This window comes from Cibotium barometz, chromosome 40 (assembly GCF_041138505.1).
Source record: "Cibotium barometz isolate CiBa-2024 chromosome 40, ASM4113850v1, whole genome shotgun sequence".
Lineage (NCBI taxonomy): Eukaryota > Viridiplantae > Streptophyta > Polypodiopsida > Cyatheales > Cibotiaceae > Cibotium > Cibotium barometz.
Genome location: NC_141085.1, coordinates 25,719,304 through 25,746,024, shown reverse-complemented (window position 1 = coordinate 25,746,024; position 26,721 = coordinate 25,719,304). Strand labels below are relative to the sequence as shown.

At 48.1% G+C, this 26,721-nt stretch overlaps 1 protein-coding gene across 3 annotated transcripts in view; it reads right to left on the bottom strand.

Moving 5' to 3' along the window:
- Positions 1-7,696: 7,696 nt before the first annotated feature.
- LOC147615354 (Amidase family protein) overlaps positions 7,697-26,721 on the bottom strand; it is a 181,639-nt gene continuing 162,614 nt past the window's right edge. For all 3 annotated transcript variants that reach the window (XM_086779443.1, XM_086779441.1, XM_086779442.1), the window contains 2 exons: positions 8,090-8,326; positions 7,697-8,002 (listed from right to left, as the gene is read on the bottom strand). In XM_086779443.1, coding sequence (XP_086635569.1) covers positions 7,871-8,002; positions 8,090-8,326 — 369 coding nt within the window. In that variant the 3' untranslated portion in view covers positions 7,697-7,870. The remainder of the gene's footprint in view (positions 8,003-8,089; positions 8,327-26,721) is intronic.

Below are 26,721 nucleotides of genomic sequence, written 5' to 3'. Positions count from 1 at the left end.
AATCCTGGTAGGTCTTTGGAAAACTAGCAATGATACTATATGCCCGATGCCTTGATTTCTCATATGGTGGAACCTTATGTCTTTGCTTCACTAAAAAACCATCATTGTCAGAGGCTCTTAGTGGTTCTTGATATCCTTGGTGGGAGTCATTGGGCTATTGCTTTGGTCTCCACAGGAGGGTGGTAGTTTATCACTCTTTATTTCACAAAAGAAGCCAAAAAAAAACCCACACAAAACCTTTTATTATGTAAATAATCATCTAATCACATGCAGTTTTACTTCCATAGCTAGCACATACCTTTAGATGGTTTGTATGTGTGTCATTGTGTTTGAATAACCATAGGCATATTTTTTGAACTCAGTTCATGAATCGTAGACTTGTACCTATTTCTAAGTTAGATACGCATTAATCTTTATCTTTGTAGCATCTTTGGGAAGCTTAACCAATCTTATTCCTGATTTCATAATTGCTTGTTTAGCTATTCCTGTATTAACTTCTGCTTGTTGCTCAAAGAATATCTTACTTGTTATCCCAAGCCTTGCATTGCTTTCCTCCTCTGACCTCAAATCTTCTTCAACCATATCTTCTGAGGATGGAATCTGCTTCAAGAAAGTGAGACATGTTAAGTGCCGTCAAAGACTCTATCGAAGACTTCTATGACATCACGGTCGGCCACCACATATTTTGATTGGCCTAGGCACTAGAGAATTCATTGGCCAGCCAAGTGTGAACACTCTGAGTCAAGTATAAAGGTCAACTTGTAAATCTAAATCCTCTTGTATGCATTCTTGTATGCACTCTTGTATACTCTCAAATGAAGATAGTGCTCTATTCTTCTCTCAAACCTTGCCTATCTCTTGCCTTCAATGCTTGTGTAAGTGTGTGTGTGAGGAAGGGAGTGAGAGAGAGCAATGGCTACAATTGAGGCATGGTGGTGGTGGCTTTGTTGAGCTACTTCGGCGTGGTTCCATTGACGTAGCTACCATGAGGAGTCCCAGATTCAAGCAAACGAGTAGAGGTATGTGAGTTGCCTCACTAATGCATTGCATGTTTCCCATGGCATATTGGGTTTGGGTTGGAGTCTAGGCTTCCCGAGGCATGAGAGGAGAGTCCCATTGAGTGGCTGATATGCCTGACACTCTACTTTGAATGAAGGCAAAGCAGGTGATGACTTCATTTTGATCCCATCAGAGACACTACTTTCTAAGGAAGATAGTGCATATCCCCTACACTTTGGGAGGTCTAAGCTCACCTTTGAGTGAGTACGAGCTAAGTGAGCATAAATATCTCACAAGGGGCATAGCAGGCCTCATAGACTTCTTATCCTTGGAAGTTTGAGTCCCGGCAAGTTTTCTTTTATAAGGAAATAGCATGAATATCTCACAAGGAGCATAGTAGGCCTCACATACTTCTTATCCTTGGAAGTTTGAGTCTTGACAAGTTCTCTTTTATAAGGAAATTCTCAACTTTGAAAAGACTTATCCGAGTAGATGATTGGAATTTAAGAGCCCACATAACTAAACCAAAACCTAAAGAGGAGGAGGATGAGTTGTGCCACAACAAGCGCTCTCTTTTCATAACCAAGATAAAGGGACATCCAAAACTTCCCATGAACAAGCTGGGACACTACTTCAAAAGTGATGAAATGAACACCATGTTACCAGTTGTTTATAAAGGCACGACGATCTCCTTAACCTTGCATGGTGGTGCTGGTGTAAGTATAATTACCAAGGAAGTCGTTTATAAAGGCACGATTATCTTCACAATCTTGGATGGTGGTGCTAGTGTAAGTATAATTACTAAGGAGTGCTAAGAGGCCTAGGGAAGACCACCACTCGTAGGCACAAATCTCGTGGTCAAGTTTGCCAATGGGAACACAACTAAACCTTTGGGCATCCAGGATGTAAAGATTAAGACCCATGCTAAGATTCCGCCACACATTTATGGTGATGGATTTTCAGAGAAGAGCGCCATACACCATGATCCTCGGGAGGCCTTACATGAGAGACGTAAGGCTGGTTCATGGTTGGGAAACTAATCACATTTATATACGTAAGGGTAACCATTCCTTGCAAATAAACTTGAAAATAAGGAAGACTCATCAATGAGTTAGACACAACTGCTCAGACTACTTCAGTCTCGATATTTGTACAACATGATGCAACGTAGAAGCTCACATCATGTTGACTGACATATGCAGACCTTGTAACAAGATATATTGGATGGTGAAGATGAGGACCAAGAATATGAGCCCCTCCTAGAGCCTACCAGCTCCAAGGACCGGATTCACATTCTTACAACAATGGACACTCTTCCACAAAAGCTTGGGACAAGGTTTTCACAATTGCATGGTGCCGAAATCACACCATTAGTAGACGGTGCCAAAATCACATCCCCATTCATGCATGACGCATTTAAGAAAAAACTAACCATGATTGGATGATGCCGAAATCACATCCCCATTCGTGCTCGACGCATTTAACATGTAACCAGTGGTGGAACCTGTTCACCTTGAGTTTCCCCAAAAAGACTACATGGCCCACCTTGGTTGACACCGGGGCTAGCCATAATGTTTTGTCTTAGGAGACGGATCTCCTTAGGCCACCCACCCCTCGTACCATCCATAATAATCATTACTGTGGTAAATAATTCCCAATCTATGATTGTCATGTTGTTTTGAAGTAGAGTTTCTTATTAGATTTAAACCTAATCCCCACTAAGCTCTTAGAAGCCCATGGCTTCTACAAAGAGAACCCGTATGTCTAGGCCCCAAAAACCTTGCGGTTCGCATAACCTCAAAAGCCCAAAAGATTAAGGTGGTGGCCTTAGTACCTACCACCCCAAAAGTGTATGCTTCATTGGATCCCAACAAAATGGCAATACAAGGAATCCACAAAGCCAAAATCAAAGAAACCCGTACTTGCACCCTTGAATGTCAAATCCAAGTGGGTGTGGAGACCTAAAGCCTTGCCTCCGACGCTGACCCCAAAGCATAAGCAGAAGTGGAGAGTAGTGGCTTCCACCCCGACTCATGTGCCGACATCACCTTCAAAAAAGTTGGAAGAGCTCGTGGTCTACGAGCAGCAAGAGACTACCTTGCCCGTGCTTGTTCTCATTCGAAGAAGAGCCACCAAAGAGAATTGTGAGCAAAGCGGAGAGAGCTTGATTCTCATAGCCGTGTAGAGAAGTGAGGGAGTGAAACTCCCATTATAGGTCCAAAAACCCTGGCCTCTCCAACAACATAAATCCCGGCCTCACCTCACCTTGCACCAACATACCATCACCAATATGCTCACAAGGCACCCGACACAAACCATACCTGCCGATAACTTCATTGCCAACAAATCGGCATCCTTAATACCATGGGCAACACTACAAGCCACCCAATGAGACGATAGATCCACCAACACACTAAAACTAATGTTGATATCAAGGAAACACCACTGTCGGCAAGAAACCACTGATGAGAAGAAGACCACATCTGAAGACCTATTGGCATTCCAACAAGCGTCATTCAACACAACGTTGACATCCACGCTCTTCTTGTCATGCTGGTAAGTGCCGTCAAGTTTCCGGTGCAGTCAACCCTCTCATCTCATATTTGTTCAGCACTGGCACTTCAAAACTTCGATCAGCCAGTCTTTTCTACCTTGTGGTCCATCCGACACCCATCCACGAACCCCTGCCTTCCGCCAATCACACACAATGGTTTCACCCACATTATCAAGGCACTCCGACACCGGATCCCATTCTTGCACGCAACATTCATGCCCCATGTCAACACTTTGCATGCTTGCCTTTGATCCAATTGTCTTGTCTCGTCTTCATTCATTGAGTCTTGTTCTTGCTTCATCCAACTCCCTTCCCATCCCCATGACTCATAATTCTGGCATCCACACACTCACAAGGGCTACAAGTCTTCCATTTGCACGCGGCACGCCTGGACTTCATGAAGATGCCCACTGAAGAATCCTCTATCTGACCAATCAAATGGGCATTCCAATCGTAGTTCCTAGAGCCATCGGATCCATGCACCCAAACGATGCTCTTCACATACACTGATGGTTCAATTAACCACGTTCGACATCACTCCAAGGCAAAAAAACTGGCCTACATCCGTGGTGCTAATCAAGTAAGGTCGAGATGCCTAAAAGGTCAAAGCAACACCACATGCCAAGGTCGATAGTGTCTAGCTTTCCAACATTTCACCCTCAAGCTGCGACCACTCTGTGATGCTCTCCTTTTGTTTGCCGACATCGCCATCCTTCAACCAAGTGGACCAATTAGCCACCAAAGTTTAAGAAAGCGTCTCAAGAGGCCATGTTCGCTAAGCCACACATATTTCGCGGCTTATCAATGTCCTAGCCAGATATTACATTGTCGATTCTTCTACTCTCATGGACACCCCAACCTCAATCACACCCGCCCTATTGGCTCGCCTTATTTACACATCAATAACCAATTTCTTATCTCAAACCATGTGTAAGAGTCAAAGAAAGTAGACTGAAAAGTGTCGAAGAAAGTAGAGTGTTGGAGTTTTCATCGGAAGAAGTTTCTACATGGGCCCACTTTTTGCGCTATGCCCATGCACACCACCTCCACTATATATATAGGCTTTGCATGTAATAAACACATAGGTAATGTTATCTCACCAACCTGCATGGAGCCTCGTCATTTCTAAATGGGGAAACCATGGCAGGGCAAGTTTGGCCCATGGTAAGACCAATCGCTTGGACCTTCCCCAAATCACGAGGAACCTTTTGTAACCTCGTCTTCGACCACACCACCTATTCAACCAACCATGCCTCTATCCCAAGTGCTCTCGACAACGCCAAATCTCTCGAGCCACCGAGGTTGCCTAACTCCATTATCGACACATCTTTGTGCAAAGTCCCCTGCCATGTCCTAAAGAGAGTAATAACCTTGACTCAAGATAAGGACTGTCAAGTAAATGTCGGAGAAATTAGCCAAGAGAGTCAAAGGAAGTAGTTGCGTTGGAGAAGTTTTTGTTTGGAAAAGTGCACCCAAACAAGCACACCTTTCGTCCATTTCCCAGGCACACCACCTGCATATTTCAATACGAGCACCATATTTTTTTCACTTCTTGCATCTCATGGTACACTCTAACACTTAAACTTACAACTAACCTTGTCAACGCTAACCCTCTAAAAGTACATCTTTGGATGGGGGACCATGGCAGGCGTAAGCCTGACCCATAGTACGACCCATTGCCTGGAGAACACTCAACCTTGCAGGAACCTCCCTCGAGCTTCCATGCTTATATCCTCTGCTTCGACTCCAATTCAACAAGTGACTAGTTTACCTTGTTGGCTAAATTAAAAAGTGTCTGGATTCTATTATTAGTTTTAAGCAACTAACTTTCTCTATTTGGCATTAAGCTCATGGTAAGGGTGCTTTATATGTTTCGACGTTGTCTTACAAAAGTTAAGTGCCCGCTCGTGCGGGAAAGAAAAGTGTCTTACGGTAGTTAGGCAAGCGAAAACATGTTAACCAATGGAGTAGTTAGCAGGCTCCTCTTCTTAATAGTAACCATGTCCTGGCATTACCCAAGTCGGTGGTAAAGATGTGTCCAAGAAGTGGATGGTCAAGGATATACCATGGAGTTGGCGACCGAGGTTAAGTGGTTAGTTTGGAACCAATCTATAGCTAGATGCAAGGCAAAGTGATGGGTAGCCCTGATGGATGGTAGCTTGTCGAGGCGGCATGGAAAGGGATAGTCAATGTAGAGGTGTTGCAAGCTAGGCCTCCATTGGTGGTGGACGAGGTGTGGACCCTTCAACATGAGTTAGTTGGTAGAAGCAATCGTCGACACCCTGTGATTGGTGGAATGAGTGCCAAGAACCCATAGAATGATTGGCATGGGTAGATGGAGGTCCGACACATCGTGGCGTGACATGGTATTATGCTTAGACCTCGTAGGCGAGATGCCTAGTGATTGGGATTTTGGTTTGAATACATTAGCTAAGGCAAGGTTTTGTTAGTGCATCTAAATAATAATAAAAACTCTCTACACACCGAATTTAAGATTTTTCAAAAACAAAAATTACAAGATAAACATCTACTCTTGGCTTAATGATTGACCCCAAGAGGTTTGACTGAACAATTCCCCCCCCCCCATCATTTAGTGTAATTTTTATGGCTCAAATTGAGAAAAGCCAGCTACAATTTTCCCTAGCCTCGTATTGAAGTCATTCCTACTTAAATACCCCCATTCCTCACCATGTCTTGCCTCATGACTCTGTGTGGCGATGGCTAGGCAACAGTGCTACTTCCCACATGGCCGTGTAGTTTGTAGCTTTTTGGGCAAGACCAAAAAGCCAACTGAACTTTACCTCTTTGTGGCAATGGCTACGCACCCCTGCTTAACTGCCACAGTTCCCACATTGCCGTGTGGTTTGTTGAGAGATTGACAGACGTTCTGACAGGAGCTCGAAAAGGACCAATAATTCTTGAAGAGTGGTGATGCTAGGTTTGTGAATCAAGCCTATGGCTGACGTGGAGACCTTTGCCAAGGATGCCCCTCCAGGTCGATTCATTGTGCGTAACATGAGGCAGATTATGGCTATTGGAGTGTTACTGCAAGGTTACTGCTAAGAAGAAATGAATCGTACAAGCTTTAGAAGTTGTCTTCGAGGTTGAGTCTAGCTGTCTTTTTTTTTGCTTGGGTTGTGTGTCTGGTTAGTGCGCATGATGTCATCTCGGGTGTCGTAAACTCTTAAACCCTAGCATGCATCCTTGTGAACCTTGCGCTGGTGGACGGGGCAAGCTTAAGTTTGCTCAAGATGGTGTAGGGAATGGTCGCCGGAGGACCATTCCTGCCGGCTGCCGGTTGCCTAAAGCAGGAATGGTTCGACCCAGGCAACCAGGAATGGTTCGAGCGGGGAACCATTCCTGGCCGTCATAGTCATTGGGAGCATTTGCCAATGCTTGAAAGACACATCAACTGGCAGAAACTCACCTCAGAAAGGACGACAGCTCAGTACATGACACATCATGGACACATCTGTGAGACAGCTCAGCTACCAGAATGGAAAGCAGCTGAGTGCACAACACATCAGCAGGGATCAGAATGGAGAGCTCACAACAGCTCAACAGAGTCGGAATAAATGCAGGTTGCCAGTTAAAAATTACAGGTTGGGCTGGAATATCTGCGACCAACAACCATCACGGAGTAGAAGTAGACATGAGGTAGGGTTTGTAATGACAATTCTGCAAGCTACAGACAGAGCATCAGGACCTTGGGATTAAACTTTCATGGGCGTTAATCCAAGTGCTTGATTGGAGGACAACAGTACATTAGGCGAAAATGACCTCTGAGACCAAAAAGAATACACTGTATACAACCTGTGATCTCTGAGTGTGAGAGGGAGAGAGAGAGAGAGAGAGAGAGAGAGAGAGAGGGGCTTGCAGTAGCAAAAGATGGGAGGAGATATTGTGCTTGTGACATGCACTTCCCACATGGTGGGCTTATCTCCACAGCCAAATACCAATTCTACAATCCGAATCAGTAAATGTAGAATTTAAGAAAGTGAGAACCACCTTGGTTTGGCAGCTATTGCCCAGAGGCTCCACATACAGTGACCCTAATTTTATAACCACAATAAAAGAGGCCTCATAAGCATGGGCGTATAGACACACGCTGTGAGTTTCTCATTGAACACGTCAGCCAGGGTGATGTGTGCTCCTTTTAACTTTCCTTTATTAGACTTCAGAGGCCTTGCCTTCTAGCCACCAATGCTGTAAATATTTAAGTACAGGCTATCAGTATGTCTCTTAACCAAGAACTCAGCTGCACTAAGTATACAGCTTTGCTAGCATCCATGTGCAAGTGCCACTAAAACCCATCATTTACACTTCACCAAAAACAGGTGGACAATGGGTCTCATTTATGTGAAAGTCATGTTTTCCTAGATTATCTATCGGTGGACGCTGAAGGTGATGCCGTGTAGCCTCTTGATAAGCCATTGCCAAGGCGAGCACCTAAAGGTAGACCACCCAAATATTAACCTTCTTGTAAAAATAGAAAAACCAAACATCTAATGTGACCTTGGTGTCCTGCACTCTTACCTCTGAATCATGATATGGTGCACCGTAGATGCCAGTGGTCACAGTAGTTCTCCGACGGGTACCAGCAGCTGGTGGATCAGGGATCTCCTTCAAACCTGTAGGTACAACCATGACTGGCATGCCAACAAGGTTCCCAACAGAGACCTTCTCCCAATCAGTGGCATTTCCTATGAACGCATCAATATCCTTCATACTCTGCTTTATTTCTCGGATAAGTTTTCCTCTTGCTCTTTGTGCCTGAGCATTTTAAGTTCATGAGTTGAAAATTTTGAGCAAACCAAAAGAATTTCCGTGTATAAAAATGTAAGATTTTTAAAATACGAAAGTGACTTGGGGTAGTCATGCAAACTATTACTGGCATCTAACACAACCAAAAGGGTCTACAGACAATGGCAGTCCATCAATAGACATCTATCATGCACAGCCACATGCAACAGGGAGAAAGGAAACACAACTCATACATGTAGTATGGGGAAAAAAAACAAGATGCATCAAAGCACACAAGCGCTGCGTATTGGAATTTGATGGCATAATAAGACAACTAAAAGTATCAAAGTTGAACAAACAAAACAAAAACATACCAAGTTGTTTAAATAGTTTCCTTGGTCTTGAGATTCTTGTATACATTTACTTTAAAATTCTTCAACTTTTCTAAGTCTAATCGTATATCGATTTTAAATTCAGATTATATCCATACTTGTTTCTTGTAGAATGTATGATTCTCTACACATTAAATGTTAAATATTACATATCAACATTTACGGTTTCAATGAAGCATCTCAGCAGAAGTCGGCTTTCCATGTGCTACACCCCATGGGTGTTAGAATTAGTGCATCTCAGTGTATTTGGGTTGTGCCTATTTATTGGGCATTTATGTATTTTCTCCTTGTTTTATGAGTTGTGAGCAGGTCGGCCTGTTCCATAGCAGTCAGCCAGATTCACATCTCCACTATATAAGGAGCCTCCCCATTATTCACTTCATCATCCAATCCCTTGCACATTGTTCAACGTCTCTTGCTGGCTATTGCCATTGTAAAGCTGATTGCTATTATAAAAGGTGATCTTGTCCACAAGCTCTCTCTACTCTCTCTCTTGTTCAATTTATGCTTCCGCTTGTGCATTCTCTGACAAGGTATCAGAGGCTTACGTTCAGGCTGCTCCGTATGCTCGCCGTTTTCATCATCTGTGCCTTGCGTTTTCTTCCATAGCTTTTTCCCGGCTGGCTGGACCAGAAAACGCAGCAGGGTATACTGAAAACGCAGCAACTGTTCAGCACCCTCTTGCTGTCGGCCAGCCCTTTCTGGCTGTGTTTTGTTCTACAGAAGCAAGTTGAGGAGTTGTGGCTGCATTTTCTGCTACGGCATCAGTTGGTGGTGAGTTTCTTGTGTAAAGGGAAGATCGATGGTTCTCAAGAGGATCTCTCCTTGCCTTGGGAAAGGGAGAGGGGAAAGGAAGAGGTGCTCACGATCTCGAAGAGGATCTCTCCCTGTCTTGGGAAAGGGAGAGGGGTGTTGCCTCCATGAGTGCCATTGGAGTTAGCCATGCAGGTTGGAGATCTCGAAGGGCACTGGCGGTGATGGGCGGTCCGAGATGTTGAAGGGCACTGGCAGTCAGAGGGGTCAGAGAGCATCGGCGGTGATGGTGGGAAGCTCTGGGTGGAGTGTGGAGGACCTGGCTTCCTGTCCACACCTTATGTTCGGAATCATGGCGTACTTTCTACTTTGACATCATGTGAAAAAAATTATATTGGCCTAACATGAAAAAAGATATTGCACACTATGTCTCTGATTGCATTGTTTGTCAACGTGTCAAGCATCATCATGGAAAACCATATGGACTATCGATGCCTTTTCCAATTCCAAATGGTCCGGTGTTGCCAGACAAGTGGCTCTACATCTTCTTCCTCCATGAGTACCTGCCCTTCCGGTAGGAGGTTCCCGGTGGTTCTAGGACTGTTTTGTTGCTGTCCAGCCTCTTTCTCTCTCAAATTTGAGAGGGGGACTGATTGGATCTGGAGCCTCGCTTCATTGGAAAGCACTTGAGAGGAGTTTTGGAGTGCTGAGATTTGTGTTCTTTGTTGCTGTGGATCTGACTCCCCCTTGTACGAACAAGGATGACAAGTTGAACGGACCCAATTATGCTCATTGGAAGCTGCAAATGCGGATAGTTTATCCACAAGGGTTTGTGGGATATTGTTCAGGGTAGTGAGAAGAAGCCCGAGTGTCCTCAGAACTCTAGGAGGTGGACTCAAGATCAAGAGGATGAATTCCTTGCAAAATTACAAGACTGGGAGAATCGCGATTTGATGGCGCATTCAGTGCTGGCCGTGCAAACTCTCACCAGTGCTCATCAAGTATGGTCTAAATTGGAGGATCTCTTTGCCCGAGATTCGTTGATGAGGGCACTTACCTTGCAAGGGCAACTCTACGGTTTGTTATTTCGTAGGCAGTTCTATGCAGTCGTTCCTCATGAAGCCAAGGTTATCCATGACCAGTTAAACTGGCGATGGGTGCTGCTTTGTCCTATGCTTAGCTGGCTGTGCTTATCCTCACCAAGCTTCCCCTGGAGTATGATGTGGTTTTTCGAGCTTTGTGGTGCCAGGTCACAACCACTTAGTTGGATTTTGACGATCTTAGCTCCCACTCTTGGAGGAAGAGTCTGTCCTCGTTTCTCAGGGTAAGATAAAGGTGTCTCTTAGCAGTTCTGATCAAGCCAAAAGAAAGGTCGGAGTCGCTGCTTCTCTTGTGGGAAGAGAGGACATTTGTCCAAGGATTGTTTGTCTAAGAAGGACATGACCAAGGGCAAGTCTTCATTTCAATAAAAGGGCAAAGACACGACAAACGACAGTGATACAGATTCTTCTAGTAACACATCTAGGGCTCCTAGGGTGCTTCCAGCTCAGCAGGACCAAGATGGTGTACTTCTCTAGTATACATGCAGTTCCCCCCATGTGCTTCTAGCCAGAGGAGGCTTGTGGGCAGGAGAGGGAGATGATAGCAGCTTCACTTACTGGTGCATGGGAACCGTGATTCGGAGTTCCAAGCATTAGACATTTGGCAAGACATGGTTATCTTTGGTATAGCAGAAATTATGAACAGGATCTATTCCGAGTTCATTGTTCGAGGCTTTTGGGATGTGATGTGTTTTCCATCCACTGTTGGGGATTATGGGCACGGTGTGTTCAGCAGCTCATCATCTATTCTTGGACTTCACTGCACACTTGTGTGGGAATTCGTAGCCAAGCAAAGTTCCTTGCTGTTTGTGGTGGCATTTTGTTTGGAGGAAACACGTTGGCGGGTGCTCTCTACGAGGTGATTCCAATATTTGCGGTGCTGGTTGCATCTTCTTCAGACTCTTGCACACACTGAGCTGTAGAGGTGGTGTTAGAATTAGTGCATCAACTTGTCTTCTTCACACTCTTGCACACACTGAGCTGCAGAGGGGGTGTTAGAATTAGTGCATCTCAGTGTATTTGGGCTGTGCCTATTTATTGGGCATTTATGTATTTTCTCCTTGTTTATGAAACGTGCGCAGGTTGGCCCGTTCTAGAGCAGTCGGCTAGGTGCACATCTCCACTATATAAGGAGCCTCCCCATTATTCACTTCATCATCCAATCCCTTGCACATTGTTCAACATCTCTCTATATATATATCTCTTATTGCTATTGTAAAGCTGATTGCTATTATAAAAGGTGATCTTGTCCACAAGCTCTCTCTACTCTCTCTCTTGTTCAGTTTATGCTTCCGCCTACGCTTTCTCCAACAATGGGTCCCTCAAGACTAACTCCCACGAGATATTTAAGAGAGGGGAGGCGCGGGATCCACAGTGGGGGAAGTGGGCGCGAGCTTCGGCGGAGGGCCGCTGGCCATTGGATGGTTGGGAAATTGTAAACTTTCCCTACTTTGTAAACTTGGCCATGTTTGTAAACTCGGATCGCTTGCAAAGTCAACGCCACCTGGCTTGATTATCATGACACGTGTGGCATGTCGCTTCAAATTTGTCCAGTGAGGATTGCCTACTTTATTCCAGAGGGCCTGTAATATTTGCATTTCTTCTACGCTTGCTGAGGCTTATTGGTTGTGGGATAGACAAGAGGGCTTTATTCTGATTGGGTTGCCAATCGTGATAGCACCTGTGCTATTTCTCTTGGGTGTGTATGTATTCGTGGGCAATCACTTCGAAAGCGTCAAGGGCCTAACCTGAAGACTAACTCCACCTTGGTTTTGAAGAGCGCTCACGAGGTATTGAACACCCCTTAATTGGTATGTAATGCAATTTTTGTCATGTTTGTTTATAGCAGAGTAGTGCAGTTTTAGCTCACATAATTTTGACAAATTTTGGCTGGGTGCAAGGTGCCAATAGGACAGTGTGGTAATAGGGCGATAGGCTCCTCCATGGCCCCAAGACCACGACAACAAACCACCAAGCAGTTTGCAGAAAACCTCAGCTCCTCCTTTAGATTGAGAAGAGGTAAGGGACCGAAAGCACAATTGGCACAGGTCAAGATGCATGCTCAGTCCTTGCATGCAAAAGAATTTCCCTTCAAGTTGAGAGGGCGGATCAATCCGCACATGCGCATCAAGTGCAATCTAATAAGGATTCCCCTCATGTTGAAAGCCCCATGTCGGAACCGGATGTGATTGCCATTGCAACAACCTTGCTAGGTCCAAAGGAACCTTCAACGCAAGATTAAAATGTATCCTCCTAGCCATGGCTTCGCAAAAGCCCAAGGAAAAGCGCAAGAAAAGGCTACACTGTTGCCTACACAGTCGTAGATACCCCAAAGAAAACCTCAAGGTGAAGCCTATAGCAGGGTTGGTTGCCCAGCACACACTGTGGTGGCTCTTCTCTCGACAGTATGTCCGGAGTCCTCGCTGCTCACAGACACAGAAGACACTATGTAGCGGAACACTACACAAGAAGAGACGAGACTGCGCAAGGAACGAGAACACTTGCACTACTCAGAGAACACTGATACATGACCTTCACTGTACCGTCACACTTAGCAGAGGTTGTAGTGAAGAGGACGCGATAAGCACACAGGATGTCCTCCAAGGTGAGATAAGGATCTCCTCCAAGATGGGTCAAGGGGCCATATATGCTGAGGCCGAGCTGGTGGCATCTCCTATCTTTGGTGGATGCCTTGAGGTGGCAGCTCAGCCTTTGGTAGAATCTCCCATCTCTAGGAGATGCCGCTGGAGTGTGTGTCATTGCCGTTGGAGCCTTCAATGCTGAGTGCACCTCCTTGTGTCGGTTGTGGTGGTGCATTTCCACTTGATGATCCCAATGCTTGGCGCCTCTGTTGATTCACTGTGACGATGTGGCAGTCACGCCGTTCCGGTGGACAGTCCGTGTTGCGGTGGACTGTCCACCACAACAACGGATAGTTCATGTGGGCACCCTTGGTGGCTACAGGTCGCCCACCACTAGAGTGCTCACCGTCCTCGGTGAAGAAGATAAAAATAGGTTGCCTTGAGAAGGATTACATATATGGGAAGCATGCATGATGTGGTTATTACATTATGGAAAGATGCAAGCATGCACCGTGCTGAATACAATTATGAAAAGAGTGCCTCAGTGCAGAAAAAATAACATCATATAAAGATGGTATATACAACCGAAAATGTCCATCATGAAAATAGTGTATCTAAATATTGTCAGAAGTAGTGCTAGGCGCCAGAAGAAGTGCTAGCGCCAGCCGATGAAGAAGTAGGAAGACCAGTGAGAAGGAACTGGAGAGGGCGGAGGGATGCTCGGAGGGTATCCAACTCGGTAGCTTCGGCCCGTAAAGAGACCAGCTCTCAATTCACCTGGATCTCCTCTGGGAGACTGCAGAAGGCCTGCCAGTCTCCAAAACTACGAGCTGGGCCTGCCGCTAAAGGTCCCCAGGCTAGACGAGGCCGAGAACCCAGCATATGACCCTGCTCCGTGCGAACCGCTGGGCTCCAGATGAGCGGCTGTCTGGCCCGCTCCTCAACACAAGAAGGAGGTCGCTGAGAGAGCCCCGGTCTCAGCAGCTCCCAAGCTCTCAGGATACTCAAAGCAAATCTGTCCTCCCAAAGCAAATCTGTCCTCCCATCCTCTACTGAGTTCTGTCCTCCTCATCTCTATGAAGATCTAGCGAATCTCTGGTGCCCAAGTACCCCCTGTTGGGGGCGCCCGAGCCCAAGGCTCAGCGCCTGGAAGCAACCCCCGAACAAACAGCTTCCCCAATAAGGCTCTACTCTGATCGACTGGATTTATAATGCCCAAACCTCACTGAGCCAACGGAAGTGTAATGACTGCCCATGCAACCTTTGCCCGAGCTGGCTGAGCGTCCCGCCCAGACCACAGAAAGTTCCTGATCAGCCTCTGTACCTGCCTGATGCAAGAGCTCGAGAAAATCCAGCAAGACGTAATGTACCACATGGTCGCTAACAGCACCTGATTTGCCACCACCACCCTCCCAGCCAAGGATAGTCGAGCTGTACTCCAATACAAAAGCTTCTTCCGAATGCTCAGAAGAAGCAGGGCAATCTGCTGCTCAGGTGACAAATCTAGGCCAATCTGGCATCCCAAATACCGCACTGATGTGCCTGGAGGAATCCATCTAAAACCGGGGTCCGGGCTCCATGCCGGAGTGGGAGCACTACTGATCCAAAAGGCCACTGTCTTGCGCCAATTGATCAATGCTCCCGAAGCTGCACTAAAAACCTGGAGCGACTGCTCTGCCCGAAGAAGATTGGCCTCTTGGCCATGCAAAAATAAGCCCGTGTCGTCTGCAAACTCAGCATCAAGCAGGTCCTCCCCCCGGACTGGGAGCTGAAGTCCTCTCAAACCAACCTCCTCTGCCGTCAAATACATGCTCATAGCCTCCGCAAAGAAGAGAAAAAGAAAAGGGGCGAGGGGACACCCCTGACGGACTGATCTGGTCAGCTCAAAACTCGGCCCCCGTCCTCCTGCAATCAGCACCTGGCTGCGAGCTGTGGAATACAGAGCCGCCACCTCTCTGATCCATCCTGGCTCAAAGCCCAGGCGAAGCATAGTGCCCTCTAAGAAACCCCAATCGACTCTATCGTATGCCTTCTCAAAATCGAGAAGCATCACGACCAAGTCCTCGCCAAGAAATCTAGCTCGGGCCGTTGCCTCCCAGAAAGTAAAGATGTTGTCAAGGATACTGCGCTCCTTGACAAATCCTGTCTGAGTAGCATGAATCAACTCCCCCAGGAAGGGCTGGATCCTCAAACTCAAGGCCTTTGCCAAGACCTTGTAGACAGTATTGAGGATCGTAATAGGCCTCCAATGCCGAATCTCATCTGATACTCCCTCCCCCTTGGGGATAAGATAGATCAAGCCCTCTGAAAAGCTCTGCGGCATCACCCCAGTGTCCAAAACATGCTGAAAACCCCTGCGGAGGCCTGGCCCCAAAAGGTCCCAATAGCGCATAAAAAAGGCCAGCGTCAGTCCATCCTCCCCTGGGCAACTATGTCGCGGCAGGACCCTCAAGGCCTCGGCAAGCTCAATCTCTGACAGAGGCGCACCTAGAACTGTACGCATATGGTCTGTGACCCTCCTCTGCACATGGGCCCACACAGTCTATCTGCAAACATCTCGATCCTCAGTGGCTGGCTCCGCTGAAAGCAGGTCTCTATAAAATGCAATGGCAATGGCTCTGATCTCCCTGAGCTCAGTAGCTACCGATCCATCCGGTCTACCAAGCTGGTGGACTCCTGCTCGCGCATGACGGGGTCCAATGATCTCAAAAAACTCTCCAGTCACTCTATCACCAAGCTGCGTCCACTGAGAGGCCTGACGACGATAGTAAAACTCATGTCTCTGCTCCTCTACCTCTCTAACCTCCTGGCGTGCCTGGCTCAGCTGGGACGCCACCCACTCACATGCAGGCTGCTGCTCCTGAAGGCGCTGTAGCGAAGCAAGGCTGCGTCTCAGCCGATGCTCCCGCTCGCGAATCTCTCCCAGCCGTGTCAAAGCTGCAGCGTGTAGAAAAGAGCTAAGATCGGTGAGTCCCTGGGCACACTGACCCGCTACATCCTGGTCAGAGCACTGACTATCATGCCAGATCCTCTCAATGTCCTCAGCGAGACTGGGATCTGTAAGTACCCTCTCTGGGATCCTCAACTGCAAGCTGGGCTCCCGTGTCCCCTCCTCCAATGTCAATATAACTGGCGCATGATCTGAAAATGAGGTGCCAGCGAGAATGCCGACGGAGCCCCCTCGCTCCCCTAACCAGTCGCCCACATAAAAGCGATCAATCCGGGATAGATTAGTCCCTCCCTGCCGGCGATCCGACCGAGAGAAACTAAGACTGTCCTGAGACCGGGAGAAAGCCCCATGCTGCCATGCATCAGTGATCCTCAGTGACATGCAAAACCGGTCCCAAGCTGCAAGCTTCGTGCCGTGCACTGTAACATGACTGCCTCCCACCCTATCTACCGGGTCCTCAAGCATGTTGAAGTCTCCCCCGACACACCAATGTGTGGCCTCTGGCAATGCATCCGTAACCTGGGTCCAGAACTCTGCTCTGGCACTAGCATGATTGGGCGCATAGACGTTGAGCACACCCAATAGCTCATCATGCATCCTCAGAATGACATACTGTGCTCTACCAGGCACAATGATCCCTCGATCCACAATGGCCTGCCGCCATACATCTGCAATGACCATGCATACTCCTCCTTGTCCACCCAAAGGACCAAACCCTGCAGACCAAACAGTGTCCCATCTACCAGGCATCACTGAACCATATCTCCGGATCCTGCTCTCACCCAAGTGGTGCTCCTGCATCATCAAAATATCAATGCTGCCACCAACCAGGCATCTCTGAAGCTCCTGCCTCAAGCAACCACGATAGCGTATAAAGTGTGCTCCGCCAAGGCCCTGTACATTCCATGAGATGATCCTCATGGATGCCCTGCTGAGGTGGATGCTGTCTCAGCGTACGGCGGGCCTTCGCAAGCGGCTTGGATGGAGAGTAGTCCCCATCCGAGCGGCTGCGAATCTGCTCACCCGGTGTACTGCAAGAATCCCGGATCAGGCGCCAGTGGCTGTGGCCCATGGCGACTGCCTCCCGCTCTGACAGAGCAACCTCGTGTATACACACATATCCAGGGTCGCGTGCTAAGTCTGCCACTATGCGCACGACCAAATGCCGGATCCCTGAGGTATCCACACTCCCGGGATCCAAGAAAAAATGAGCCAACTCCCAAAGTCGGCCTATCACATCTGTCACCTCGAGATCACTCATGTGATGAGAAAACTCAACTGCCTGAGTCTTCAAAGTGCTGAGAGCGAGCTCTAGAGTCCACTCCCGGTCGCAAGGGCCACATAGAGGGAACGAGAAGGCCACCGCTGAGTCTAGTGCCTCCTCCCCACGGGCCGGAGGTATCACTACATGAACTCGGATGGGTGCTGGCTCATGGGGGCCCTCTGCTCCAAAAAGCCGTGTGAAGGTATAATCAAAAGCCTCCGAGCGCTGCCTAATGCCAAGGCGACTCAGCCGACTGCGGATAGATGAAATCCGTGAAGCCCTAATCGGCATAGGTCTCCTCTGTGATGCTCGAGCGAGGTCAGTGCTCAGCGCTCTCCGGACTGCAGGTGAACGCCAGGGAACTGCTAGGGCCTCCCGGGAGGGTGAGGCGGGCGGAGGGGGAGGAGGGGGAGGCGAGGGGGGTGGAGAGGGAGCCGTTGCCGAAACCGGAGCGGAGACGGGAGGAGGCGATGGTGGAAGCGAGGCGGTGAGAGGGGATGGGGGTGGGGGGGGTGAAGGAGGGGGTGCTGGCATCTCTTGGTCCTCAGTCGTCGCCGCGGGGGTCTCCTCCTGGAGGGGAGAAAAGCTGTTCCTCACGGGAACCCAGTGAGGCTGAGACTGTGGCTGCTGCTGCAGCGGTCTCTGGGCGTGCTGTTGTGGCTGTCTCCCTCGGCGGCGCCCCTGTCCAGGCTGCCACTCCGAGGTCTCTGTGGCCTGAGCAGGTGTCCCGGAGGCAGCCTGCCGAGCCGAATCTGTGGGCGGGCCATCAGTAGCCTGCTGCTGTGGTGAGGGTCGGGGTCTCCTGCGAGGGCAGGCCTTGGCCAGATGACCGACTTGCCTGCAAATGAAGCACTGATTCGGGAGCCCCAAGAACTCCACTCTCTCATCTATCCATCCCCCCCCTATCCTAGGTAGCTGAACGACCTTAGGAAGGGAGGAGATGTCAGACACCAACACTCTGACCGAAGGTATCCCAGCTGCTCTGGCCACCACTGAAGCTGCTGAGGGGCCAGTCTCTAGTACCGAGCCCACCAATGCTCCGAGCCTGGAGAGGAGCGGAAGATACTCCTGGCGGAGTCCAGGGAAGCAAACTGTAACATGGAAGAGGCGCTCTCCCTGCTCCGCCGCTGCTGGGTCAAATCCATGCTGCCAAGGTCTGAAGAAAGCCCGAGCACCCCTGATGTCCAGGGGACTCATGGCAAGGACCTTGGCAGCGCTCTGGGCGGCCTCGAACTCGATCTGATAATGTCCCTGGCCCAGGAGCTGTACATCCAGGATCTTGCCCACATCTGCAAGAAGACAGGCCTGAAGAAGATCCCTGATCTCCCCTCTGCTGGGGCGAGTGCCGACTATACGACAGATGGTGGAATGTGTTGGAAATAAGTGCACACTAGGTGTACTATTTCTAGTCTAGTTTCACTTAAGTCTTTGTGTCTTGAGTCTAGTGCCATGTGGCATCTCTACATTTATCCCATAAGTCAGTCTACTCAATCTTGTACTTCTCACCTATATATTGTAGGTGTCACATCAATGAAAGTATCAATCTTGTGTCTTGTCTACACTCATCTCAAGGTAACTCTTTGTCTTTCATTTATTCTTGTTTCATTTCTAGTTTTGCTCTTGCTTTCATATTTCCAACATGGTATCAGAGCAGGCTGCTCCTGCCCTGTGTTGACCACCATAGCTTCAGCTAGCTTCAGCCCACCATCTCCCTAGCTGCGCTTAACTCTTGGGACCAGCCTATTCACATTCTGAACAGCTGCCCGCCGGCCTGAACTGTCTGTCCACTCCTACGCCTTGCGCCGGCCTGCTGTTTCCCAGTAGCTGCTGCGCACTCCTATGCCGGCCTCTTTTCAAGTTGCTGCTGCTGGCGCTTCATCCTCTACAGTCTGCGCATCACTTCATACCTGCAGCTACTATCGGAGCAGCCCTTGTACTGCTGTATTACACTTCTGCAGCAGCCTACGTCTATCTGCTGGAGACGGTGTTTCTTCAATCTACAGGCTACGCATCATCTAAAGGCAGTTCAGTTCTGCCATCTTGAAGAATCCACAAGGTACTGTGCATTGTCTCCTTCAGTTTGCTGGTTAGTCCTTTTCTTATCCTCATATCTGCAAACTGCTAGTTCCTCATGCTTCGATGGGCTCTCACATGCTATGGCCCTGACAAGTGGTGAGAGAGCCGGCTTCTAAAAACAGTTTGGATCTCTTCTTTCATTCATTTTTGCAATCTTGTAAGGGAATAGACACTGCCCTTGCATTTTAGCAAGAGGTAAGACCTTCCCACATGGCCTCTTCTACTCATTCTCTCATGTCTATCGACAAATTCAATGGCTCCAACTTTCATACTTGGCAAATCAAAATCAAGTGCCATCTTATGAAAGAAGGTCTTTGGGACGTTGTTCACCATGCTGCTCCCGAAGATTCCGACATTGAGCAAGTTATCACTTATGCTCCCACTGCCAAGAATGACAAAGCCTATGCTATCATCCTGCTCGGTCTTGGAGATGATTACATTCATCACATCTCCAACATACAGTCTGCTTCTCGAGCATGGATTACTTTGGATACCCTTTTCGGACCCCGCTCTAAAAACTCTAAGATTGCACTTATGATCTCATTCTTTGATCTATATATGCAGGAGGGAGCTACTATAGCCTCTCATGTCAATTATTTTCGCAGTCTTATGGTTCAGCTTGCATCAGTAAAGTCCCCCATCTCCGAAGATATTGCTATTGCTGTGCTTCTCAAAAGCTTACCTGACATCTATGCTACTCTTGTCACTACGTTCAAGTATCACAATAATCCTACTCTTGAAGGTATCATCAATGCTCTCCAAGAAGAGGAAAGAACAAAACATCAAAAGGTAACTGACACTGCATTCTTAGCAAAGAAAGGAGGTTCTAAAGTAAGAAAGCCTTGCATCCATTGTGGGAAAACTAATCATCTGGAGAAGGACTGCTTCAAGGCTCATCCATGCACCATTTGTGGCCGTGATAATCATCGGGAGAAGGACTGCTACTCTAAAACCTCTACATCAGCCCCTGCATCTACCTCAGCCCATGTTGCTGCACTTAAGGAGGGTGTTGGAAATAAGTGCACACTAGGTGTACTATTTCTAGTCTAGTTTCACTTAAGTCTTTGTGTCTTGAGTCTAGTGCCATGTGGCATCTCTACATTTATCCCATAAGTCAGTCTACTCAATCTTGTACTTCTCACCTATATATTGTAGGTGTCACATCAATGAAAGTATCAATCTTGTGTCTTGTCTACACTCATCTCAAGGTAACTCTTTGTCTTTCATTTATTCTTGTTTCATTTCTAGTTTTGCTCTTGCTTTCATATTTCCAACAGAATGAGCCTGGAGGCGTTCCACCTCTGCGGTGAGGCTCGCTTCCTCTTCTGGCGAAAGAGAAAGCCTGTTGGGGGTGCGGGCGAGGGGGCTGCAGATGAGTCCCTCTGAGGCGGGGCGGGAGGAGCCTCCATCAGAGTCTGAAGCTGCGGCGAAGGCGGAAACCTGCAGGAACCGAGTTGCACACAGAGAGGCGGAATAAGGAGCGAAAAGGGAAAACAAAACCCCCAGGGGGCGGAAGCAAGAAAAAGGAGGGAGGGGGGGGGGGGAGCAGGCGAAGGAGATAAAACCCTAAAAAAAGGGGGGGGGGGCGGGGGCTGCGCGCAAGCGGGATGGGAGGAGAGCGAGCTGGCGGAGGGGGGGGGGATGAGGCGTTGCAGAGGGGAGGAGGGCACGAAGACAAGGGGGGGAGGCATGAGGGAGAGGAAGACGGCGAGCAGAGCAAGGCGGCGGCAGCGAAGGTAGGCGGAAGGGGGGGGCGCAGCAGCGAATGCAGGCGGGGGGGGGGGGGGGGGGGGGGGGGGGGGGGGGGGGGGGGGGGGGGGGGGGGGCTAAACGAAAGGCGGCGGCGGGCAATGCAGGGAAGGCGGGGGGGCAAGGAGCGAGGAGGAAGCGAGGGGGCGAGCAAGCAGGGAAGGCGATGGGCGCTGTGCAGCAACGCGAGCAGGGAGAGGGGGCGGGAGCTTCAGCGAGCGCTTCTCGATGCATACTTGGCTTTATTCCCATCCACTCTAGAAAGCTCCGCTAACAAGTGGTTTAGTCAGTTCGCGAGTGACCATTTTGTGGACTGGCCCACCTTGAGGGATACCTTCCTTCGCACCTTCAGGCTGGGCAACTATGAAGACCACATTCTCCAAGACTTGGGGAAGATTTCAACTCTTGCCCGGGGTGAGCATGTCTGAGCTGATGACGTGGACAAGGGTCTTCGTATCTCGTCTGCCAACCTACCTAGGTGACTTTATGGTCAAGCAATGGGCGCTGCAAGCCCTGTCCCGGTCCACCCAACAAAAGATCAAAGAAATCAAGCCTGCACCTACCACCTTACTAGACTTCCAAGACCTGGCCTCTCAACTGGAGAATGCCTGCTCCATGCTTGAACGTGACAACAATTCTTCAGCCTCTGGAGTCATGTTCTCACCCGCCGACCCTGTGGCCACAGGGGAGCTGGACACCCTGAATCTTCACAAGGTGCAAATTGAAGACAACACCCTAGCCTAGCTAAAGAAGGAGATAGAAGAACTCAAGGGGCTACAAGAAGCAGAGAAAACAGTGTGCCATCGCTTCCTCTTGAAGAGTCTACAAGGTACTGTGCATTGTCTCCTTCAGTTTCCTGGTCAGTCCTTTTCTTATCCTCATATCTGCAAACTGCTAGTTCCTCATGCTTCGATGGGCTGTCACATGCTATGGCCTTGACAAGTGGTGAGAGAGCCGTCTTCTAAAAACAGTTTGGATCTTTTCTTTCATTTCTGCAATCTTGTAAGGGAATAGACACTGCCCTTGCATTTTAGCAAGAGGTAAGACCTTCCCACATGGCCTCTTCTACTCATTCTCTCATGTCTATCGACAAATTCAATGGGTCCAACTTTCATACTTGGCAAATCAAAATCAAGTGCCATCTTATGAAGGAAAGTCTTTGGGACGTTGTTCACCATGCTGCTCCCGAAGATTCCGACATTGAGCAAGTTATCACTTATGCTCCCACTGCCAAGAATGACAAAGCCTATGCTATCATCTTGCTTGGTCTTGGAGATGATTACATTCATCACATCTCCGACATACAGTCTGCTTCTCGAGCATGGATCACTTTGGATACCCTTTTTGGACCCCGCTCTAAAAACTCTAAGATTGCACTTATGATCTCATTCTTTGATCTATATATGCAGGAGGGAGCTACTATAGCCTCTCATGTCAATTATTTTCGCAGTCTTATGGTTCAGCTTGCATCGGTGAAGTCCCCCATCTCCGAAGATATTGCTATTGCTGTGCTTCTCAAAGCTTACCTGACACCTATGCTACTCTTGTCACTACCTTCAAGTATCACAATAATCCTACTCTTGAAGGTATCATCAATGCTCTCCAAGAAGAGGAAAGAACAAAACAACAAAAGGTAACTGACACTGCATTTTTAGCAAAGAAAGGAGGTTCTAAGGTAAGAAAGCCTTGCACCCATTGTGGAAAAACTAATCATATGGAGAAGGACTGCTTCAAGGCTCATCCATGCACCATTTGTGGCCGTGATAATCACCGGGAGAAGGACTGCTACTCTAAAACCTCTACATCAGCCCCTGCATCTACCTCAGCCCATGTTGCTGCAGCATCTTCATCAGCAGATCTTGCTGTTCATTCCTCACATGATGAGGAGTGGGCTTTCTGATTACTTCACCTTTCTTGTCTACCACTTTGACCATCGATGATGTAGGTCAAGGGGTTCTAGTGTCTTACTCATTATGCTTTTTGACCTCTCTCTTGTCCCTGCCCAAGAGGCAGAGATTGCCCTTGAGGAGGGGATGTCTTCAAGATCCATCTGTTTGTCTATAGTCAGTCTTCTGTCTATCTAGTCTTCTTGTCTGTCTGTCTATTTGTCTATCAATCTGACTGTGTCTTGTTTTAGATCCATCTTGTCCCTATCCTTGTGAACCCATATGAGGATATCACTTGAGGAGGGGTGTCTTAGGATCTTTGTCTCTCATGTCTTCTGTCTTGTCTCTCAGTCTATCAGTCTTTATGTCTGTCTTCTAGTCTTGTCCATCTTGTCTTCTAGCTTGTCTCTCAATCCTTGTCTAGTCTCTCTGTCTTGGTCTTATCTTTTGTCATGTCATAGTCTTGTCTTTTTGTCTTCCTCCTAGTGTCCACTTAAGGAGGGTGTTGGAAATAAGTGCACACTAGGTGTACTATTTCTCTAGTCTAGTTTCAGCTGAGTCTTTGTGTCTTGAGTCTAGTGCCATGTGGTACCTCTACATTTATCCCATAAGTGAGTCTACTCAATCTTGTACTTCTCACCTATAAATTGTAGGTGTCACATCAATAATAAATCAATCTTGTGTCTTGTCTACACTCATCTCAAGGTAACTCTTTGTCTTTCATTTTTGTTCTTGTTTCATTTCTAGTCTGCTCTTGCTTTCATATTTTCTACACCCTACTGAGCATGTTGATGTGACTCCCCACCCCGCACCTTCAACAGCTTCCCTGGCTGACCTCCTCAAGGAGAGCAAGGTGGGGAAGTCACTCTATCAACTGCTCCAATTTAGCCCAGTTGCCCGAACGCAATTGGATCTGCTCTACTGCACAAACTGGAGGAGGGGTCAAACCTTCCAGGTGGCGAGACGGCGGGCCCGGAAGCTGTAAAATGTCTGGGCATCACTCATGTAATCACACCCTCACCGATTTCAAGAGCCCTTGCCTCACAGTACAAATCAATGGTACCCCTTTCTTTGGAGCCATTGTGGATGGTGGATCCAGAGTCAACCTGATGCCGGAGTTCACTCTCAAAGCCACTGACCTGCAGATCACCAGACCAGCCAACTTCCATATCCAGATGGTAGACCAGCGTGAGGTGACACCTCTGGGGCTTGTGGAGGGAGTACTGGTCCAAATTCAAGATGCTGTCTTCTCTCGAGATTTTGTCATCCATCTTCCTGAAGTCAAAGAGGCATACTCCTTACTGATTGGCCGGCCATGGCTGCGAGGTGCCGGCGTGCTGCACGACTGGGGTACCGATAGGTTGTGGATCCCTCAGTCCCATGGCCAAAAAGAGTTCAAACTTGAAGAAGGTCCAGAACAGGCCGTGTGGGCTGCGGTGGTCGCACCCACACCAATGGAGGAAGGCATATTGCCTTACGGGGACGACTCAAAGCTCCTGGATTGGCTCAAGGCTGCAGGGGATCTCTCCTGCTACATGGTGGACATCACGGAGGTTCATGAGACGATTCCATCCCTCAGGACCTCACGATCAAGCACTTTGAGGTGATTAGCTTGGGAGAGCCTATCACTAATAGGAGGCGTGGGTGGCAAGCACTCTACCTCCATCACATCTGAACCATCAGCCACCACCAAGGGATCAGCCACGACAAAGGCGCGCTCAAATCCACCCATAGCCAAACCCATCTCGGGCCAGCCCAAGGTCACGACTACAGTGGAGACCCCAATCCCTGTAGAGGAACTACCCCCATCTTGGACCAAGGGGCAGTTTGGTGACTTTCCCCTGGACCAATAACCAGCACATGACCTCGGCATCCTTTCTAACTCCGCGGCCACTGGAGAGCCCCTCCCACCTCCTTCATGTCAGGACCCAGTCAAGGAGTTCAACCTAGGCACCCCTGAGGATCCACGTCCCATTCTACTGGCTTCTTGGTTACGGGATCACCCTGCTTTACTCAACCAAGCCACCACTTTTTTCCACTCTTACAAGGATGTATTCGCCTGGACCTACCAGGATCTGGACAACGTGCCAGCTGACATAGGTGTGCACACCATCCCTCTCGAGGAGGGTACCCGACCAGTCCAGGGCCGCGCCTACAAACTTAACCCCAAGTATGTAGAAGCCGTGAAAGTGGAGCTCGAGAAAATGGAGGCTGCTCGCATCATTGCCCCAGTGGAACACACGGAGTGGCTCTCTCCCATGGTGATCACCCCCAAGAAGAAGACTAACAAAATCTGGGTGTTGTGTTGACTTCCGTGAAAACTGCTTTCAAATGGACTTCAAAGGAACAGGATGCTTTCTTGCAGCTCAAGCATGCGATCATATGTGGTCCAGTATTGATTGTTCCTGACTTGCACAAGCCATTCGTGGTTGAATGTGATGCTTGCGGTGATTGCATAGGAGCTGTCCTAAATCAAGAAGGGCATGCAGTTGCATACGAGAGCCGTCGTTTGCATGATGCTGAGCTTCATATGGATATCTATGAGAAAGAGCTCTTGGCTGTAATTCACGCCTTAAAGATTTGGAAACACACCTTCTTGGGGCTGAATTTGTAGTCAAGACAGATCATCAAAGTTTGAGATACTTTCTATCTCAAACCAAGCTTTCAGAGAAGCAGATGAGAATGGCAAATTTTCTTTCGATGTTTCATTTTCAAATTGTGCATACTCCAGGAAAGAAAAATGTGGTGGCCGATGCACTATCTAGGAGGCCTTATATTGCTGCAGTGGCCTCTCATGGAGATCTTTCTGCTATGAGAGATTTGTATCAGTTGGATGCTGATTTTTGCCATATATGGACTGATTTGATGGCTGGTCATTCACATGCCTCTTACGTTATCAACGAGGGTTATCTAATGAAGGATAATTGCCTATGTGTGGTGAAGGATTTGCGTCCAAAGGTTATGGACAAATGTCACGCTCCACCATATGCTGGTCATAGAGGTATTATGCCTACTACTCGCATGATTCAGAGGTATTTCTTTTGGCCAAGCATGCGTAAAGACATTGAGGCTTATGTGCGTGCATGTATCACTTGCCAAAAGGTGAAATTTGATAGGCAAAAGCCTCCAGGTTTGCTTCAGCCATTGCCTATTCCCTCGCAACCTTGGGAAAGTATCACGATGGATTTTATTATGGATTTGCCTAGATCCCAGCATGGGAATGATGCTATTTGGACTATTGTGGACAGGTTTAGCAAGCAAGCTCATTTCTTGCCCGTCAAGAAAACCATTAAAGCTGATCATATGGTAAAGCTTTTTCTTGCTAATATTTTCAAGCATCATGGTATGCCTAAATCCATTGTTGGGGATAGAGATCCCAGGACTACAAGCCTATTTTGGAGGGCTTTGTTTGATAATATGGGTACTAAGCTTGAATTTTCATCAGCTTATCATCCCCATGGCCAAAGTGAAGCTGCAAATTCAGCCGTGTTGGATTTATTGAAGTGTTATGTGGCAGATCAAAAGAGTGCATGGGAGAAGTATCTTCCACTTGTTGAGTTTGCCTACAACAATACGATCCATGCTTCCACGGGCAAGGCTCCATTTGAGATTATTTATGGCAGAGTGGTCTTGCCACCCATCCTTCGTACAAAGGATGAGATTTTTGCAGCTG